Source organism: Astyanax mexicanus, unplaced genomic scaffold (assembly GCF_023375975.1).
Source record: "Astyanax mexicanus isolate ESR-SI-001 unplaced genomic scaffold, AstMex3_surface scaffold_32, whole genome shotgun sequence".
Classification (NCBI taxonomy): Eukaryota; Metazoa; Chordata; class Actinopteri; order Characiformes; family Acestrorhamphidae; genus Astyanax; species Astyanax mexicanus.
Window position 1 is genome coordinate 4,501,883 of NW_026040042.1, and position 21,289 is coordinate 4,523,171.

Genomic DNA, 21,289 nt, shown 5'->3' on the forward strand with positions numbered 1-21,289 from the left:
ACTACTGTGAAATCTATTTGATTGAAAATTGTGTCTTACTATATTCTAAATGTGGAACAAAATGTAGAGTACATAAATACATTGTAATACCTGTATAAATCAGTGTCTATGATTTTGCTATTTATAGGTTTATGTTTGAGTAAAATGAACATTGTTGTTTTATTCTATAAACTACAGACAACATTTCTCCCAAATTCCAAATAAAAATATTGTAATTTAGAGCATTTATTTGCAGAAAATGAGAAATGGCTGAAATAACAAAAAAAAAAAGATGCAGAGCTTTCAGACCTCAAATAATGCAAAGTTTTAATAGTTCAGAAATCAATATCTGTTGGAGTAACCCTGTTGTTTTATTAGAAAAAAAAAAGTATATTCCTGAGGTTTTCAATTTGGTAAAAACAAAGAAAAAACATTAAGTGGTCTCTTATTTTTCTGTATATATTAATGATGTTTCTGTCCCTGAAAAATACATAAAATAAAAAAAATACATAAATAAAATCAAACATAATAGTTCTATTTTGTCTGTTGTATTTGTCTATAAAAGCAAAATGAGAGAAACTGATCCAAGAACCGAAGTGGTCTCTTAATTTTTTTCCAGAGAACATAAGTCAGGTCTGAAAGGGGCAAAATAAATATTATTAAAAGTTTCACCTTAAGGAAAGAAAAAATGTGATTATTCGCGATTAATCAAAGAACGTTGTGGCGGTTCATCCGATTAATTTCAACAACAGACTGTTATAGTTCGCTGTAATTGGAGTAGAGTGGGGTTTCAGTAGGTTGTAAAACGTTAAATGAACGTCGTAGGAAAAGGAGGAGGGGTCTGGCGGAATACGGGTGGGGAATTAAGTGACGGCGCGCGGCGGAACGGTCGGTCGCCATTGGCTGAGCGCCCTGAGAGGAAAAGGCCCAGCTCTGCTTCTGCTCGTCCTGCCGGAGATCCATCAACCAGCTCTGAAGATCCACAGCAGCTCGGAGATACGGGGCGCGAGAGACGACTGAAACAGGTGAGTCAACCTGCTTTTCGGCGAGGACCTGGAAAACGAGCGCGTGACGGTGCGTGAGGGAAGGTGGAGGCGCGCGCTCTGAAGGACGTATATGTTATTGTGTGGATTTATTGTGTGAATTTATTGTGCATATTTTTGTGCATTCAGGTGGGGTTACAGGAGAGCTGGGGGATCAGTGTAGCGAGGAGATAACGTTACGAGAATTTGATGATAATTGTTGATGGATAGATTATTTTCTCCACTTACTTATTGAGAGTAAATTAGCTTTGCTTTGTTTTATTGAGGGCTCAGTTTCCATCGCACGATTCAACAGTGTGAACGCGCCTGTTACATCGATCTAATCTGGTTTAAATTAGCTTATATTAGCTTACGTTATTTTTTTAAACAAAGAAGTAAAATAAAGGTTTTTTTTTCTTATGCATCTCCTTTACCCTGAATTAATGATTTAGTGATTGCACTCAGTAGCTAATAATTAATGAGCAGGTGCACATATTATTAACCATTTCGTGGACGTTGTGATCCTCAGGATGCTCTTTATTTGATGCTACATCTTAGCTTCAGGTGGAGCAACAGGGTGGTGTAAAAAAAAAGAAAGGCTGTTCTTTGATCTGAGGTGGAATTGGATGGTTTTAGCTCGGTTTTGGGGGCGCGCTCTGGCTTTTCCCATCTACTTGCACGCACGCACGCACGCACGCGCACGCACACACACTGTCTGCTGGCAATGGAGCCTGCTATTAACACAACACGCCACGCCGTTGGTTGATGTAATAATGCAACCCAGTGCAACAATGCATCCACACACCGCCACACAGCAGCGCGTGCCGTAAGGATGCTTCCCCGTTACTGATCTATTGATCTATTGATCTTTTGATCTCTGTCCTCCCTCCACTGTCCCCCGTCCTCCTCCTCTTCTTCCTCCCGCAGGGGGTCAGGATGGACGTGTTCATGAAGGGGCTTTCCAAGGCGAAAGAAGGGATGGCGGTGGCCGCGGAAAAGACCAAGGAGGGCGTCGCGGTTGCGGCCGAGAAGACCAAGGAAGGCGTGATGTTCGTGGGTAAGGAGACGCACGGAGATACGGGCTTATGGATGGAGCTATAGAGCGCGTGAGGCGTGAGAGGAGAATGGGGGGATGGGGGGATGAGGAGGAGGTGGAGGAGGAGGATGAGGGGGTTGTCTATATGGGTTAAGGCACGATTGTGGAGGATTGTGTAATTACTCCATTGGCTGGTGGATGGGTGGGGCTCTCCTCTCTCCTCCTGTCACGTTTTACAACCGCTCACGACGTCATTATGGTATATATATATATATATATATATATATATATATATATATATATATATATATATATATATATGTATATACACACAGCTATGAAAAAAATGAAGAGACCAATTCATTTTTGGAATCAGTTTCTCTGATTTTGCTATTTATAGGTTTATGTTTGAGTAAAATTAACATTGTTCTTCTATTCTATAAACTACAGACATTTCTCCAAATTATAAATAAAAATATTGTCATTTACAATATTTATAAAAAGACGCAGAGCTTTCAGACCTCAAATAAGGCAAAGAAAACCAGTTCAAGTTTGTTTTAGAACATTAGTCATTTTCTTTTGGTAATTTGCACAGCCTGTCCAAACATTGCAGGATATTTTTAATGTTTTAAATGTTTAATGGCAGATACATTTTTATCTATATAGTTGTGCTAGCTGTAAGCATGCAACTTACATGCAAGCAAACACAATGGGCAATTTTGAGGTCAGAATAAAATATAGCGGTCATATTGTTTAATGGAAGTTCAGTGTAAAAATATTTGTTCTACATTTTGGAGCATTTCTATTGGTCTTTTTTTCATCAAATTCTGAAGTAATGTTCATAACACGTCAAAAAGCAAAATCTATTTTTTTCTTTTTCCTGTTCAGTTATGATAGCTGCTTTTTTTCTTATTTAACAATATATTGTCCCAGAAATTATGACAATAATTTATATTATTGGGGTTTAATGACAATGTCATGCCACTGAAATAATGATAATAAAAAGCACAGTAAAGCAATCACCTAACAGATTAAGCATATGGGCTCATTCAGGTTAAAACATAATGGGGAATATTGAGATACGCAGAAATAATTGCGGTCATGTATTGAACGATGTGTCGATTACGTAATTATCATGACTGGCCTGTACAATAGTGACAATATATATAATCCTGTCAAATATGGCAACATTAAAGCAGATAGAAAAAAATATATATTTTCTATATTAGTGTTTTTTCTTTTTTAAATAAACACTTATTGCTCAGACATGCATCATTTTTACAGGTGTGATGTACAGATGTGCAGGTGCACACTTGCACCTTGTCTATTCCCTATTGAAAAATATTACCAATAGCAGTGATTATTCAGAAGGAAGATCATCATCAATGAGTATTTGTAGAATTTAGACTGATATTGATAATATTTATTGAGCTGCACATGCAGACGTAGTTTGTAAGGTCTTAACATGTTGTAGAGGTTCCTAAGGTTCCTTCTGTGATAATCCATCCCATAATAACTCCAGTATTCTCACACAGTTCCTGCAGTAGATTGTGTGGTAGGGGTATAGGAGTGTGGATAGAGCGTCCAATAGAAACACATCCCATGCATTTTCTATATTCAGTGATAGACCTGGAGATACAGCTGGACATGGTTTAGTATAACATCTTTATGTGTCTTTAAGGCTTTAAGCTCTTAAGGTGATGGCAGCAGTATGTGAATGAGTATTGCACTATTGAAACAGCAAAAACACCCAGACCATGTGTCTCAGACTGCCTTCATTGATTTTACATAGCAATAGGACAGGGAACTATTATTATGTTCCATTAATTTGACCATGCTCTACAGAAGCTAATGAGGTTAACCCTTTGAACCCTAGGCTGTTTTTTTTTTTTTCAGTTTTTGTCAGTTCCTCTTTCAGGTCTTATAACACAGTAATTATATCAGACAGTCACATGCCCTGATCTCTTTTACTCCAGAAGACATACGGCTGCTCAAAAATATAATCATTTAAAATGTAAAAGGAAGCAGAATTGTTATATTTTCCTGGAACTGATCATGTTTTGGTCAATGTTTTACAAAGCGCCTGTTTATTTTTTTTTACTTATTTTTGAATGTATAGACTTTAAATATATTCACACCTAAAATATCTTTTAAAAAATGTTTAGACTAGAGTGTTTATGAGTTGAAAGCATAAGAATATGGATGATTTGAGTTCATTACATGGATTATTAATTATTACTTTGATAAAATACATGGAGAAACAGCATCAGGTGGAGTTATTTCTCTTGATAATCAATAATCACACCTCTAGGATACATGTAGATACTAAAAACCTGACACTCAGAGCAGCCTATGCCTTTCAGTATTTTAATCAAGACACACAACAGTATAGTATACAAAAATGTAAACTTTTTTAGTCAAAATAAATAAAAATGTTTAGTGAAAAATAACTAATTAAAGTAAAAATGTGCAAGCAAAATAAAACCTATATATAAAGTAGTGCGCACACCATACCTAGCCTTAGTTTGAGTAAAGCAGGTAGTTTAGTCACACTGTTTTTTCTGTGGACACTTTTGAGTCTTTATTTACTGATATTATTTGGTTTGAAAGATCATATAAATATGTTTGAAGCACTAAAGGTAAATAATATTGGTTGGGGAAGGAGATTTTTCACTTTTTTATGTGTTTTTCTCAATGGGTTTCTTGTAGATTTAGCTTTACCGCACTGGGATGTGATCACTATTTTTAGAAAGAGTAAGCTCCGCCCTTTCTTATCATATATGGATTATATTTATGTGTGAAGGGATTCCTGAGTAATTAAGCTGAGAACACAAGGTGCGATTTTGGACGGAAAACCTTCCAAAGGGTTCTAAGGATTAAAGTGGAGTGTTGATAGAGCGTCCAATAGAAAAACATCCCACACATTTTCTATAATCAGAGATAGGTCTGGAGATACAGCTGGACATGGTTTAGTATAATATCTTTATGTGTCTTCGAGGCTCTGAGCTCTTGAGGTGATGACAGCAGTGTGTGGACGAGCATTGCACTGTTGAAATACAGTATATTTGCCCTTTTTTGGTACACATACACATAACAGGTATAAACGTTGTGTGGTAGAGTATCTGTTTGGCCGTGTGCTGCCTGTTGTTGTGATGGAGTGAGAGGAGGGAGAAGTGTCAGTTGGATCTGGTCCAGCTTCTCTGTGATCTCCTGCCCAGGTTGGCCAGGAGCCTCGCCGGCCACATGTCACACTATTCCATGAGCTCACGGAGTATCACCCTGTGCTTTCGGTTCAGGCTCCTCCCACGACTTCCAGCGGAACACGGCAACATGTCGGCTCACTGAGCTCCAACAGCAGGCCATACGTATCATCCAGCACAGAGTAGGACCTTCTCATGCCCTTCTGATTGAGTGCAGATGTCCAGTTTCTGAACTGTAGACCGGAACCTGTCCTGTATACCTTGTTTGTGTATCTGTGTGAGAGAGAGACAGAATGAAACCATGTGTTTGCATGGTACACTGACACATTGCTCAGCAGGCAAAGCACAGGGCGAATTAGTGTAAGTTGGCTTGGTTCCTGTTCAGTCACCACTGAGACCCATTTGGAGCTCTGAGAATGAGGTTAAAGCTACGCTATATAAAAATAAGAGACCACTTCAGTTTCTGAATCAGTTTCTCTGATTTTGCTATTTATAGGTTTATGTTTGAGTAAAATGAACATTGTTGTTTTATTCTATTATTTCTCCCAAATTCAGAATAAAATATTGTCATCTAGAGCATTTATTTACAGAAAATAAGTCTGAAATGTCTGAAATAACAAAAAAGATATATATATATATATATATATATATATATATATATATATATATATATATATATATATATATATATATATATATATAATGCAAAGAAATATTTGGTGGAATAACCCGGGTTTTTAATCACAGTTTTTATGCATCTTGGCATCATGTTCTCCTCCACCAGTCTTACACACTGCTTTTGGATAACTTTATTTCACTCCTGGTGCAAAAATTCAAGCAGTTCAGTTTGGTTTGATGGTTTGTGATCATCCATCTTCCTCTTGACTATATTCCCGAGGTTTTCAATTTTGAAAAAAAAATTTTTTTTTTAAAGTGGTCTGTTATTTAAAAAAAAAAAATATATATATATATATATATATATATATATATATATATATATATATATATATATATATATATATATATATATTTATATATATTTGTTTATCCCGAAGGAAATTTAGGAATATATATATATATATATATATATATATATATATATATATATATATATATATATATGTATAGCTTTTTTACACAAGTTAGAATATAAAAGTTCTTTGCACCAAATCACTCTCAAATAAAGATAAAAGATCTCACCAGCTCTATTCCGACAAGTTTTAGTCCCCTTAAGAATGAGCCGTTTAAGGGCTCTGTCACTTTTTTGCAAATTAGTTGTCGCTGGCCACGCCCCATGTTTACATTGTGAGAGAAGCACAAAACTCATTATTTGTATATAAAGTACTTACATATTCTTTATTTGCTGAATTGCCATGGGCAGTAGGTACAGATCCCTCCTTCAAACAAAGTCTACTGGCTGTTTCAGTCCCTTTCAGAATGAGCCATTAAAGGGCTCTGTCACGTATATGCAAATTAGCTGTCGCTGGTCATTGCTTATGTTTACACTGTGATAGAAGCACAAAAGTAATTATCTAAAAAGTTCTAACATATTCTTTATTTGCTGGCGTGCCACAGACAGTAGGTACAGATCCCTCCCTCAGACAAAGTCTACTGGCTAATCTTGCTGCCCCTGTTTATCAGTTGCACACAGAGCGCTATTCCTTTGTTTATATATTTCCGTATATTATCTATTTTTTGGCTTTTGTCTCTGATTTTGTCGTGAAATTTATATCTCGTTTGTTGTTTTTCCCTTTTGACTGTGATTTGGCTCTAATGTTTTGGTCAGGCTTGTTAATGGTTTGTACTGTTGCTCGTATTCATATCAAGTTTGTTGGTTTTGCTCTGATTTTTAAAGCTACTCCGAATTTCTTCTTCAAGCGTCTCACTCCTGTTTGTGGTGACACTGTACTACTCTGCTATCACCTAAAAGACTCCTATATCCTAACATTTCCATTAGTGAAGGTAACGATGTCTGTGGAGTGATCTCACAGTCGGCCCTCTGACTGCGGATTAAGACTTAAGGGATCACCTACAATACAGGAAGCAGCTCTGTGTGGTCGTCCATTGAAAGACCAATCACAGTTCAGCGAGCGGCTGGGCATGGTTATTGGTGGGTGGCAGAGTTAAATCTCTTTATGCTGGCGGGTTTCAGTGTTCTGTACTGATTCACTGAGCTGTGAATCAGTCGTGGAGGTTGGGATGTGAATCGTGTTGAAGCGCCTGTTGTTAGTCATGCTAACAAAACATCAAATACAGCATAGGATACGGATAGTGTTTTATACACTGTTCACATGCGTTTCCCACACTGTGAGATGTGTGTGTGTGTGTGTGTGGATAAGTTGTATTTGCTTGAATAATTTGCTTATAATAAATAATAATTTTATTCACATAACAATAAAAAGTACAATTACAGGACAAAGCAATTGATGCAACAAAACATCAGTTAAATTACCTTAAAATTTAAGCATAACATTTAAAAAAAAAACTAATTAGCTGAAGTTTAGGTTAACATTACTTAAACTATTTGAGACAACAAATCACCTTAAATTATTATTCAAGTAAATTCATTCATCCATAATTAATAATAATTGTTATAATAATAATAATTATTGCAAAACACAACAAAACACCAAATACAGCATAGGATACAGATAGTGTTACATACACTGTTTTTATGCTTTCATTACACTGTGAGCCTGTTTTTAATCACAGTTTTCATGCATCATCACATGTTCTCCTCCACCAGTCTTACACACTGCTTTTGGATAACTTTATGCCACATAATTTAAGATGATTCGTTGTCTCAAATATTTTAAGTAATGTTAACCTAAACCTGAGCTAATTAGACGTAGAAGATAATTTACCTGATGTTTTGTGGCATCAATTGCTTTGTACTGTAATTGTACTCTAGATTTTATTGTTATAAGAATACAATTCTTATTTTTTATTTCATATTCAGTAAGGAAAATATAGAATATTAGGGAAGAAATAAGACAGCACTTAAAAATGATGAGTCTCTTTGATTTTACCAAATTGAAAACCTCTGGAATATAATCAAGAGGAAGATGCATGATCACAAGCCATCAAACCAAGCTAAATAAGCATAAAGTTATCCAAAAGCAGTGTGTAAGACTGGTGGAGGAGAACATGATGCCAAGATGCATGAAAACTGTGATTAAAAACCAGAGTTATTCCACCAGATATTGATTTCTGAACTCTTAAAACTTTATGAATATGAACTTGTTTTCTTTACATTATTTGAGGTCTGAAAGCTCTGCATCTTTTTTGTTATTTCAGACATTTCTCATTTTCTGTAAATAAATGCTCTAAATGACAATATTTTTATTTAGAATTTGGGAGAAATATTGTCTGTAGTTTATAGAATAAAACAGCAATGTTCATTTAGTATACTTATTTTGTAACAAGAGTAGGCTTGAATAGGCTTTATCAGAATGTGTCATTTGAGTTTACAAACAAAAATCTGAATAAGTAATTCATAATACATTAATTATTTATTTTTAACAGATTTTAGCTGGCAATTTAACAAACATACACAAAACATAATATAAAAAGGTTTTCTATGTTAAAAAAAAAAATCTACATTTTCTGTTGTTCTACCCAAAAATCCCTGTTGTATATATTACAAATACATCAAATACATCAAATGTAAAAAAAAAGGCTGATTTTCTGTAAGACCTGCTGCCACACTGCTTAAAAATGAAAATTATAGGTAAAACTGCGTTATACTGCATTGTCTGTGTGCTCGCCGGTGAGATGAGGACTCCAGAGTACGTTAGACTCTATAACGTTAGTGACTTGCTGGGCTGGATAGGCACACCGTGCACCCGGGAGCTCAGTGTAACTCTACAGTGTGAGATAAGGAGAACCTGATACGCTGCAGATCAGTGGAATGATACTGGTTGGACTGGTGATCCGTGTAACACAGTGCACATTGTAGGCCAAGCTGACATGGTACATTAACATTGGGGCTTCGTTCATGATGTTCCCCTTTCGATTAGCGGAATAGCTAAGCATCTGATTCAATTTGATAGGATGTTGGGGCTCCTAATTAAAGTGTCGGTTCGTATTATTTAGGAGTTTTATCACTGAGTAGAAGTGTGAAATTTCTTTCACGGACGCCCCTCTTAGAAACTTATCCAGATAGGGCTTATATCTTTATTTGGCCTAATTTATTTTTTTTCTCGATCACATGACATCGTGTTCAGTAGCTCCTCTATTTCCACTCGCTGTTGTGTTTTTAACGTGGGTCTCCGTGGAAACCTGCGCTCAAAGTGTAATTACGGTGTGCAGCAGTGGACAAATAGCTATTTTATTAAACGTGAGGAGACGAAACTCAGAGATGTGGATCCGGACGTGACTAAAATTACCGGAGGACCACGGAGTTTTAAAAAAAACGTCTGGTCGTTCTGGATGGGAATAAAATCACAGAGGACCCCCCATAAAAGAGGAAATTACCCTAGAACCCCCTGAGGCGTGAATTTTAAGGTGGTAATATTTCATATTTGATGTTTTTTGCTCATATAAAACAAGTAATTATCTGAACTCAAAATTTCTAGTTGGCACAACTGGTGGTGGTTTTCCTCAAATCTTCAAAGTTTTGCTTAAAGCCTTAAAACTCAATTATCTAGTGCAGTTAGTTGCCTTGAGAAACGGTCAAATTCTTCAGATGTTTCACAGAAGAATCTGCATGACCGAGTCAAGTTTGCAACATGGCTTGAAAATAATAACTGATACAATTCTACAGTATGCAGTACATGATAAACGTATATAAATATTTTCCTGTGTTATTTTAGTGAGTGAGGTTCTGTTAGTCTTAGACTGCAGGTGGTTTTGTTCATGGGTTCAGCTACAGTACAGTAGAAGGGCGTGGATATCATCACCTGCAGCTTTTCAGCACTTTATGTAGCCTATCTGCTGCACCACGGGGGGTTCTCCTTGCTGATCTGGAGCATTTATGCGCGCCACTTCATCATATCCGTATATATTGAAGCTAATGTATATTGTTCAGGGCATTTCTACACAGTGATAATGTTGGCACATACAGTACTGCCATAATGGAGCTTTCTAATAGTGTTTGATAGCACAATTTCACAGAACGGCTTCAAATGATTGGTTTTGGGAGATTGTACTGAATTGATTTTTCTAAATATTTGGAAACTTTAACTTTAAGACCTTATACATCATATTATACCCAGATAACAGGCCTTTGGGGTCTATCTAGCCTCTGTGTGATCCATGAGAACCCCAGATAAGCATTTTGGCTGGATAACTGGATAACAGACAAGGCTATTGATAAATACAGTGTCCATCTCTATGGGATATTTTGTTCTGGATACAAGTATTACACATTATTTCATCTGCTAGAAAAGTGCATTTTAGCTTTTTTTAATTGAATCTTCATGATTTTAAACAACAAAAGTCATTGGGCTCTAGCGTACACCCTGTGCAAGGCATGTTGCGATGCTTATTGCTATCTTACACCACGCCAACAGTCTATTTTCACATCTTCCTTGCATTGTTTAAATAGCAACAAAAGAACACAGGGTGTCACATAAACATGAACACACATCAGCACAAACCCAACTTTTACATCAACAATAATCAGAATACTAAATAAACCTTCACAGCGTGAATGAGCAGTTTGAAAAGTGTTGGACACGTCCAGGTAGCTGCGCAGTTAAAATAGCAATCCAAGTCAGAGCTCACCTGCCTCTTTAAATTGAATGCCAATAGACATTCTAATTGGTTTATTTCATGTTATGCCCAGAACACACCCATCATTAATTAAGAGAATTAGTACATGCCTTTTACACATTTTGAATTGTGCAAGGTGTACTTTTCCCGTCGTTATGATAGCAAGGACACACTGAGAAGCCCCTAAATCATGCTGCACAGTGCACAGTTGATGGCTCGCCTGTAGATCATTAAAATAGGGCCCCTTGAATATCTTAGCAAATTGTGTTTGTGAATGTGGATATAACTGGATTAAACAACATTAGCAAAGATTTTTATTGAATTTTTTAACTGTTTGTTATATTGAATTGTTTTATATGTTCATACGTGTTCATTAGAATGGGTGTCTACAAATATTTGTAAATGTATTATAACTGTATACAAACGCGGAATATTAAATGCGGAAGAATTATTTTAAACTGGGCGGGTGTGACGTGGTCCCCTTTAAAGAGGATGAATCCGATTCCAGGTTATGTTCAGTCAGATATAAAGAGAGAGGAGCTGAGTCAGAATCTTAACTCCTTCGTTTCTTTGGTTTTACTATGAGTGAATGAGCTACTGAGCACTGAGTTTCCTCTTCTGAAGTCTCCGTTGATCCACCAGCCGCTCGTGTTCAGTAAAACTGAACCGGATCCTCTTTTAGAGGCTGTACATGTGACGTAAGTATGTAAAGACGCGTGACGTGGCCAGAAGAAGAAGAACTCCAGCCAAAATGACTTGACACTCCAGTTTTTAGAATTAATATATTAGCAGGCTTAGCAGGGATGGTGGTTTCAGCACACTGGTACCATTAAACACTATATTTTATCCATATTCTTCTCCACTCAGAAATGCTTCTGCTTTCAGTTTAGAAACTAAATAATACAGACTGACACTTTAAATTCTCTGTTTAAGAATGCAGATTCTCACTTTGATCAGGAATCCCTGCGGCGTATTGTAAAGAGGGGTTCAGCAGAAGGTGCTGTTGATTGGCTGATTGGCTGATTGGCTCTGGCCGGGTTGAAGGAATTGATCCGGTTTATTGATCCTCCTTTAACGAGCATCTGGACGCGCTGAGGTCAGGCGGGAGTGTTTGTTTAGCAGACGTAATCGGTTATATCCTGTAATTCATAAAATCCTGTTTCTCATTTATATTCTGTGTTGCTTCCACACAAACACACACAGCCTATTACCCCACACACCGAAAACCTCCTTCACAAACACACACAAACCTCCTTCACAAACACACACAAACCTCCTTCACAAACACACACAAACCTCCTTCACAAACAGAGGGCCAGAGGGAGTGTTGTGGCCTGTGCTGAGAGTTTGGAAGGTCTGAGGTAGAAATATAGCAAATTTAAAGTAAAAAAATAATTTGGCGTAAAGAAAAACCTATTTTGCTGTTTGCCCCTAAGAATGACATAACCTCTTTATTTATTCCCTTTATTATGTAACATCTGACATCTTGCATTAGCCTTATGTTTTATATGTTGTTATATGGTTTCATGGTTTCAAAGCATTTGTTTCTAGTTGTACCGTGTAGGATTATATATGTGACTATTAAAATTAGAACTATAAAAATGCATTTAGGCTTATAAAGTGTTGAATTTAGGGAAAACCTTCAACGTGGTGTTTTTTTTTTTTTGGTTCATTATGTGGCTTGATTCATTTGGATTGGTTTGTGGTGTGTGGCTTTCAGTTAAACATTTTATTTTGTTTATATTTTCTGCTTGTGGCAAACTGTTTTATTAGGTTTGGTATTTGATTTTCTGAGAAATGTTTCGTATTGTTTGGTATTTGATATTTGGCTTTTGGCCAAATGTTTAATATTGTTGATACTTGATGTTCAGCTTTAGGACAAATGTTTCATTTGTTTGGTGTCCAGCCTTCAGTTAAACGTTTTATTTTGTTTGGTATTTGATATTTGGCTCTGAATATACTGAATATACAAATGTTTTATTTTGTTTGGTATTTGGCTTTTGAACAAATGTTTCATTTTGTTTAGTTATTCGCAATTTAGCCTTCATGCCAAATGTTTCAATTTGATTTTAGCCTTTAGCTAAACATTTTATTTTGATCGATATTTGGTATTTGGCTTTCTGCAAAATGTTTCATATTGTTGGTGTTCGATATAAATTTTTAGGACAAATGTTTCATTTTGTTCAGTATTTGGCCTTCAGCTGTTTGGTATTCGGCTTTCAGGCAAATGTTTCATTTTGTTTGGTATTCAAAATTCAAATTGTGGATGAATATTAAATTTTTTTGGTATTCATCATTTAGCCTTCAGCTAAATGTTGTTCAATATTTGGTATTTGACTTTTGGCCAATTGTTTAATATTGTTGGTGTTCGATATTCAGATTTAAGACTAATGTTTTATTTTGTCAGTTTTTTGGTATTTGATAGTCAGCCTTTGGGCAAAAGACAATTATGTTCTTTTGTTTGTTTTTTTGGCTTTGTGCCAAATGTTTTGTTTTGTTTGGTATTTTTATTCGGGTGCGTCTCCAGTGTGAGGAGTTCCTGTACGCTGGAGCGGGGTGGCTCTGCCCTCACACTCTGCAGAACACTGCCCTAGAAAGACACGCTCGAGTTGCCTGATGTGGTGAAAGAGAAAAAGAGGGGGAGGTGTGAGAGAGAGAGAGAGAGAGAGAGAGAGAGGAGTGAAAATGATAAAGAGAGAGAGGGAGAGAGAGGAGTGAAAATGATAAAGAGAGAGAGAGAGAGAGAGAGAGGAGTGAAAATGATAAAGAGAGAGAGGGAGAGAGAGGAGTGAAAATGATAAAGAGAGAGAGAGAGAGAGAGGAGTGAAAATGATAAAGAGAGAGAGAGAGAGAGAGAGAGAGAGAGAGAAAATGATAAAGAGAGAGAGAAAGATAGAGGATTGAAATGATAGAGAGAGAGAGAGAGAGAGAGAGGAGTGAAAATGATGAGAGAGAGAGAGAGAGAAAGATAGAGGAGTGAAAATGATAGAGAGAGAGCAAGAAAGATAGAGGAGTGAAATGATAAAGAGAGAGAGAGAGAGAGGAGTGAAAATGATAAAGAGAGAGAGAGAGAGAGAGAGAGGATTGAAATGATAGAGAGAGAGAGAGAGAGAGAGAGAGAGGAGTGAAAATGATAAAGAGAGAGAGAAAGAGAGAAAGATAGAGGAGTGAAATGATAGAGAGAGAGGAGTGAAAATGATAATGAGAGAGAGAGAGAGAGCAAGAAAGATAGAGGAGTGAAATGATAGAGAGAGAGGAGTGAAAATGATAATGAGAGAGAGAGAGAGAGCAAGAAAGATAGAGGAGTGAAATGATAGAGAGAGAGAGAGAGATAGAAAATGATAAAGAGAGAGAGAGAGAGAGAGAGGAGTGAAAATGATAAAGAGAGAGAGGAGTAAAAATGAAAGAGAGAGAGAGAGAGGAGTGAAAATGATAAAGAGAGAGAGAGAGAGAGAGAGAGAGGAGTGAAAATGATAAAGAGAGAGAGGAGTAAAAATGAAAGAGAGAGAGAGAGAGAAGTGAAAATGATAAAAAGAGAGAGAGAGAAAGAGAGAGGAGTGAAAATGATAAAGAGAGAGAGAGAGAGAGAGAGAGAGAAAATGATAAAGAGAGAGAGAGAAAGATAGAGGATTGAAATGATAGAGAGAGAGAAAGATAGAGGAGTGAAAATGATAGAGAGAGAGCAAGAAAGATAGAGGAGTGAAATGATAGAGAGAGAGAGAGAGAGAAAGATAGAGGAGTGAAATGATACAGAGAGAGAGAGAGAGAGAGAGAGAGAGAAAGATAGAGGAGTGAAATGATAGAGAGAGAGAGAGAGAGAAAGATAGAGGAGTGAAATGATACAGAGAGAGAGAGAGAGAGAGAGAGAAAGATAGAGGAGTGAAATGATAGAGAGAGAGAGAGAGAGAGAGAGAAAGATAGAGGAGTGAAATGATACAGAGAGAGAGAGAGAGAGAGAGATTGTGGCTGAAATATGGCCGGGTGGAGGAGGGAGGGGTGTGAGCGAGATCGTTTTCACTCGGACAGCAGCTGCACACACACAGCTGACGGGAGATGAGAGGAACGCACACATCCGCTGTGCTATTAGCACGTAGCATCTCCCTCCTCCTCCTCCTCCTCCTCCTCGCAGCATCCCTCCATTTCTCTCTCTCTCTCTCTCTGTTTCTCCTCCCCCTCTCAGCTCTCTGTTGATCCGGAGATCAGTCCTCTGGGATCCTGCGGGAGGTTCCTCTCTCCGGCTCGTGACACAGATCTGAGCTAAACTAACACTTCACCCGAATACGCTAACCTGCCTGTGATGAATGGAGGCTACAGTAAATAGCTTTACTGCACAGATCTGGGTTAAATTAGCACTTTACCCAAATATGCTAACATGCTAATAATGAGTGAAAGCTGGAGGAGAACCCTGAGTGCAGGAGCTCTGCTGAAAAGACCTACTGGGTACTGTAGCTAGCTTAAGCTTGGGCTGGGCAATATATCCTCAATATTGATATATTTGATAATGTTTTTTACAAGATGTATAGGAAAATATAATATCATAATATAAATTACACACAGAGTGATCTATTTTAATCTTTTATTTATTTTATTGTTGATGATTATTGTGGCTTACAGCCAATAAAAAAACAAAAAAATCTCAGAAAATTAAAATATTATATAAAAAAAAATGTACTTGTACTGGCAGTGTGGGCAGTGTGCCAAGTCCTGCTGGAAAATGAAATCTGCATCTCCACCAGCAAAGAACGTGTCTCTCCAAACCATCACTGATTGGTGGAAACTTCACACTAGACCTCGAGCAGTTTGGACTGTGTGTCTCTCCACTCTTCCTCCAGACTCTGCTCCCTTGATTTACTTTAAATGAAATGTAAAATGTACTGATGATCAGTGATGGTTTGGAGAGACATGCTGATCATCTGCTGGTGTTGATCCACTGTGTTTTATTATCAAGTCTAAAGTCAGTGCAGTTTTGTTTTCCCACAAAATCTTACAGCACTTCATGCTGAACCTCTGCTACTGACAACTTTTATGGAGATGCGGATTTCATTTTCCAGCAGGACTTGGCACACTACCAAAAGTAGCAATGGGTCTTTAGCTGTATGCAATAATTATCAACAGTAAAATAAATAAATACTTAAAATAGATCACTATATGTGTAATAAATCTATATCATATATGAGTTTCACATTTTCAATGATATTCTAATTTTTTAAAATGCACTAGTATATATGGGAGTATAGTGGGAGTATAGTATTGCAGTCTGGCCAACGGTTGCTTGTAGAGGTGGGGATGCAAAAGCAGGGATAAAAGGGGGTGTGTTAAAAAAAAGCTGTAAAAAAAATCAATATACAGAATATGTGGGGCGTGGAAACTGTAGAAACTAATATTTACATAAAATCAATTGAGAATTCCTGACTTTTTACACTGGTTACAATGTTTAGATGCTAAAAGATGAACAACAGGCCATGATAATCTCCAAAATAGTCTGAAGTATATAATAATGTATTTATGCTGTTAAAACAGCAGTAAATGAACGTACAGCGTGTGCAGCGGTGATTCTGGAGCCTGCTCTGTTCTGACCGTCTGTCCACAGCGTCGCATGTGAAATTAAATCAGGTTTAATGGCTGAAAGGTTACGGATGAACGACCCCAGAGGAGACATCTGACCTCTGAAGATCAATATTCTCCCTCTGTTCTGCTCTGTGGGGGAGATTCTCCTAAAGACAGAGTGCTGTCCTGCCTCTGAGGTGAAATTCAGTCCTGTATTTAGTATTTTATGGTTTTGCAGCTCACATATCCTGGTGAAATATATATATATATATACTTAATTGTACTTAAAACCTATTGAGAAATGTCTAAGTATGCTTTAAATACAGATTTACTAAAATATTTATGTACTTAACTAAAATATATTAAAAGTACATTAATATTATGCCTTCATCAAATGTTTAAAAGTAAACTTTGATCATACTTTAAAAAAAGTAGAATATAGTGTATTTACTATAAAGTAAACTTTTAGTTTAATGTAATTCAGTATACTTCTAAAATACTTATTTCCAAATATACAATTGTACATTTTTGTTTTAGCAAAGTGTGTTAAAACTAGTACAACGTATTATATAACCTTTTTAGAAAGTAAATTAAAAGTAAATTAAACTACTACATTGGTAAATTAATGTTTTATCTAGCACTCAGTTCTATATCTTTATAACTAACGCTAAAGTATCTCTGAAAACATTTTGTCCTTTGAGTTTTAGAGCTGTAAAATTGACTGTGGGGGGAGGTGGGCAGGTAGGCATTCTCTGCTGCAGTGCTGTTAGCCAATCAGAACTGATCTTTCTTCAGAAACCACTAATTCAGTGATCTAAAACAGGGCTAAACAGAAACACCTGATCACTTTTTTTACACAAAAACAGCTCATATGGATTTTATTCTTACTAGAGACACAACTAGACATTTTAAAATTGTATTTAAAATGATGGAATGAGACTTTTAAGCTTATAAATTTGTATCAGAGCATTTATAAAATCATAAAAACACACATATTAAAGTGTGATGTTTGTTTTTTATGGTCCATGTCTTCACAAAACCACCTGTTCTTATTAGCTAATTATCTTCTTCTCCCTCTGTGTTGATCAGTCGTGAGCTCGTTAGTGAAACATGGTAATGATGAAACGTGGGGTTATTGTGTAATTTTACACCATTACATGCTGCTGATTCAGCTGCTTCACCTCTCTGTTAATATACAGCTTTTTTATCACTTTAGCAATTTTTAAATCTGAATCTGCACCTGTTTTAGTTGACCTATTATAATGTTATAATTATTTACAATTATTTATTATTATGAATGGCTTAAATTATAACATTAAAAACACCAGTTAATACATTATTAATAATTAAAAATAATTAAAAACTAATGTCTAAATTCTTTTTTTTTACAACATTCTTAAACATTAGTATTGTAGTTATGTTTAATAATGTCTTAACTAGTGTTAATTACCATTTAAAAAATGTTTATTACATAGTCATAAGTACTGTTAATTGATGTACCCATATTGTGAAGTGTGATTTTTATCATTTTTATCATTTTTATCATTTTTATCATTTTAAGTGTGTTTATTTTTATATTTTTTAAAAGCTTTAATTATTAATTAATTTTAATACCTTTTTTTTACACTCTTTAATGATTAATATTTAATTACAGTTATTGTAGTTTCCTATACAGTACATTTGCCATTTGTGTTAAATGGAAAATACAGCACTTTTTGTGTGAAATCTAACAATTAACAAAATAAATCTAATTAAAAAATATGAATGGTAATAAACACTTACAAAATGTACTGTGTGTACACTTTTTATAATAAATTATAAATTATATTTATACTCATTATTCTCAGTCCCTTCTTTCAATTCAGTTTTGTTTATTGTAACATTTGCAGTGTTAATTCAATAATACAAATGCTGATTTACACTTTTTTGAGGATTTAAGTCTATGGTCATGATTTAATCTTATATTTATACATTTCTTTTTTGTATAAAGCTCTGCTGCACTGTAACTGAGGCTCGTTCTCTATCTAATTCGAGTGTAAGCGAAGGTTGATTGATTGATTGATTGATTGATTGATTGATTGATTGATTGTGTTGGGTTGGGTTTCAATAGGATACATGGGTTTAATTTTTCTCCAAATAAATGTACATATTTTAATCAGTTGTAGGACGATTTCAGACTCTGCTCAAACAGTATCAGATTCATGTTTAAGTACATTTAATTATGGACATTTTCTACTATTTTTCCACACAATTTTCAGCATTTTAACGCTTTTCTTTTTTCTCGGTTCCAGGCAGCAAGACCAAAGACAGCGTGGCGACAGGTGAGCCGATTCCCTCAACCTCGTGAATAATGAATGATTTATTTAATGTTTATCTGGAGAGTCCTGGCGGAGACAGAGACAGGTGTAAAATTGTAAATTTGGTGGGCTGTTCCTGCAGGATTAAATTACATACTCCACTGCACTCATACTCACAGCGAGACTGAGCCGGAATATAGAGCTTTATTTATTTATTTAGAGTCACACTGTTGATTTTTTCACCTCCAGCCCAAGACAGCAGCCATAAACTGTTAATTAACAGCTGGAAATATAATGATAACAAAACGTTTTTAACCATTAAGCCAATCAATTAGTAAATTATTATAAAATATATATATCTTTGGAAAAAATTAAGAGATCACTTCAGTTTCTGAATCAGTTTCTCTGATTTAGCTATTTATAGGTTTAAGTTTGAGTAAAATGAACATTTTTGTTTTATTCTATAAACTACAGACAACATTTCTCCCAAATTCCAAATAAAAATATTCTCATTTAGAGCATTTATTTACAGAAAATGAGAAATGACTAAAATAACAAAAAATAAATAAATAAATGCAGCGCTTTCAGACCTTTTTAAGAGTTCAGAAATCAATATTTGGTGGAATAACCCTGGTTGGTTTTTAATCACAGTTTTTTTCATGCATCTTGGCATCATGTTCTCCTCCACCAGGCTTACACACTGCTTTTGGATAACTTTATGCTGCTTTACTCCTGGTGCAAAAATTCAAGCAGTTCAGTTTGGTGGTTTGATGGTTTGTGATCATCCATCTTCCTCTTGATTATATTCCAGAGGTTTTTAATTTGTTTTTTTTTTTCCAGAGTTAAGTATATAAAAATAAAATGCACTAAACACAGTTTACATACACTAAATATGCTTTAGTTTTGTGCTAGAGTTGTGTTGTTGCAAAATGTATTGTGTATTGTGATATCTCAGGGCCATATTGCCCACCCTCTATACAGTACCAGTCTAGGACACACATGTTAAATTCAGTGTTTTTTGCATTGTAGATTAATACTAGAGTCATCCAAACTATGAAGACGAACAGAAAAACAAATGGAATTATTTAGTAAACAACCCAGAATATGTTTTACATTTTACATTTTGGCTGGATTTTCTTTATGAGGTAGAGTCTCCTGGAATTCAGGCTTTCAGTTAACAGCTGTGCTGAACTCATCAAGAGTTAATTACTTGAATTTCTTGTCTCTTAATAAAGTGTTTGAGAGCATCAGTTAAAGTAAAGTAGTGAAGAGGTAGAGTTACAGGTATACAGTGAATAGTGAATATTTGAGTAATGTTCTAATCCAGGTTATGAGAAGCAACAACTACTCAACTACAAGTATTTAGAACATCAAAACAATATAAGGATGAAACTGGCACTCTCTGTTGCACAGGATGAGTTTATCAGAGTTACCAGCCTCAGAAAGCACAAGTTATATCAGAGTATTTTGGTTTGTTTAACACTGTTTTTAAGTTACTACATGATTCATTATGTCTTCCTTCATAGTCTGAATCACTTCACTATTCATTTACGATGTAGGAAAAAAAGAATAAACGATCTTTTGACTGGTGTAGTGTATTATAAAGAGTTGGACTGTATCTAATGTTTATAATTTATATATTAAATCTGTATATTATGTGTGACAGTGGCTGAGAAGACGAAGGAGCAGGCGTCTCAGCTCGGCGGGGTCGTGTTGACCGGGGCTGGAAACATCGCGGCAGCAACCGGCTTCGTGAAGAAGGACGAGTTCCCCTCTGACATGAACGTATGTCTATCTATCTATCTATCTATCTATCTATCTATCTATCTATCTATCTATCTATCTATCTATCTATCTATCTATCTATCTATCTATCTACCTACCTACCTATCTATCTATCTATCTATCTATCTATCTATCTATCTATCTATCTATCTATCTATCTATCTGTAATATATCCAACTATTTAGCATAGCATTGACTGCAGTTCTGTATATAACAGTGTGTACCAGCAGTATCCTAAACCTTTAATGCTAAATGCTGAAAAACAAACATCAATTTCTACTCTTTAAACTCATTTTAGTGATTTCTCAGTGCATCCTTCAATAAGCGCAGCATAAAGCTTATTATATGCATTGATTGACTGTAAAAACTGTAGAAAAAACAGTATTTCTATATATAAACTTACAATTTGCCAGAACTAAAAGTAATCACACAATAAAACCAACTAATTAAATTACATAAACAGTATGTTCAGCTCTGAAAAAAAAAATAAGAAAGCACTTAAAAAAATTATAAGTTTCTTTTATTTTACCAAATTGAAAACCTCTGGAATATAATCAGAAGGAAGATGGATGATCACAAAACATCAAACCACCAAACTGAACTGCCTGAATTTTTGCACCAGGAGTAAAGCAGCATAAAGTTATCCAAAAGCAGTGTGTAAGACTGGTGGAGGAGAACATAATGCCAAGATGCATAAAAACTGTGATT

The 21,289-nt window shown here is 35.6% G+C and overlaps 1 protein-coding gene across 1 annotated transcript in view; it reads left to right on the forward strand.

Annotated features, from left to right (window-relative positions):
- The first annotated feature begins 868 nt into the window (after positions 1-868).
- Positions 869-21,289, forward strand: part of LOC125789915 (beta-synuclein-like) — a 36,215-nt gene continuing 15,794 nt past the window's right edge. The window contains exons 1-4 of the mRNA XM_049473014.1: positions 869-1,004; positions 1,929-2,058; positions 18,791-18,820; positions 20,463-20,581. Coding sequence (XP_049328971.1) covers positions 1,938-2,058; positions 18,791-18,820; positions 20,463-20,581 — 270 coding nt within the window. The 5' untranslated portion in view covers positions 869-1,004; positions 1,929-1,937. The remainder of the gene's footprint in view (positions 1,005-1,928; positions 2,059-18,790; positions 18,821-20,462; positions 20,582-21,289) is intronic.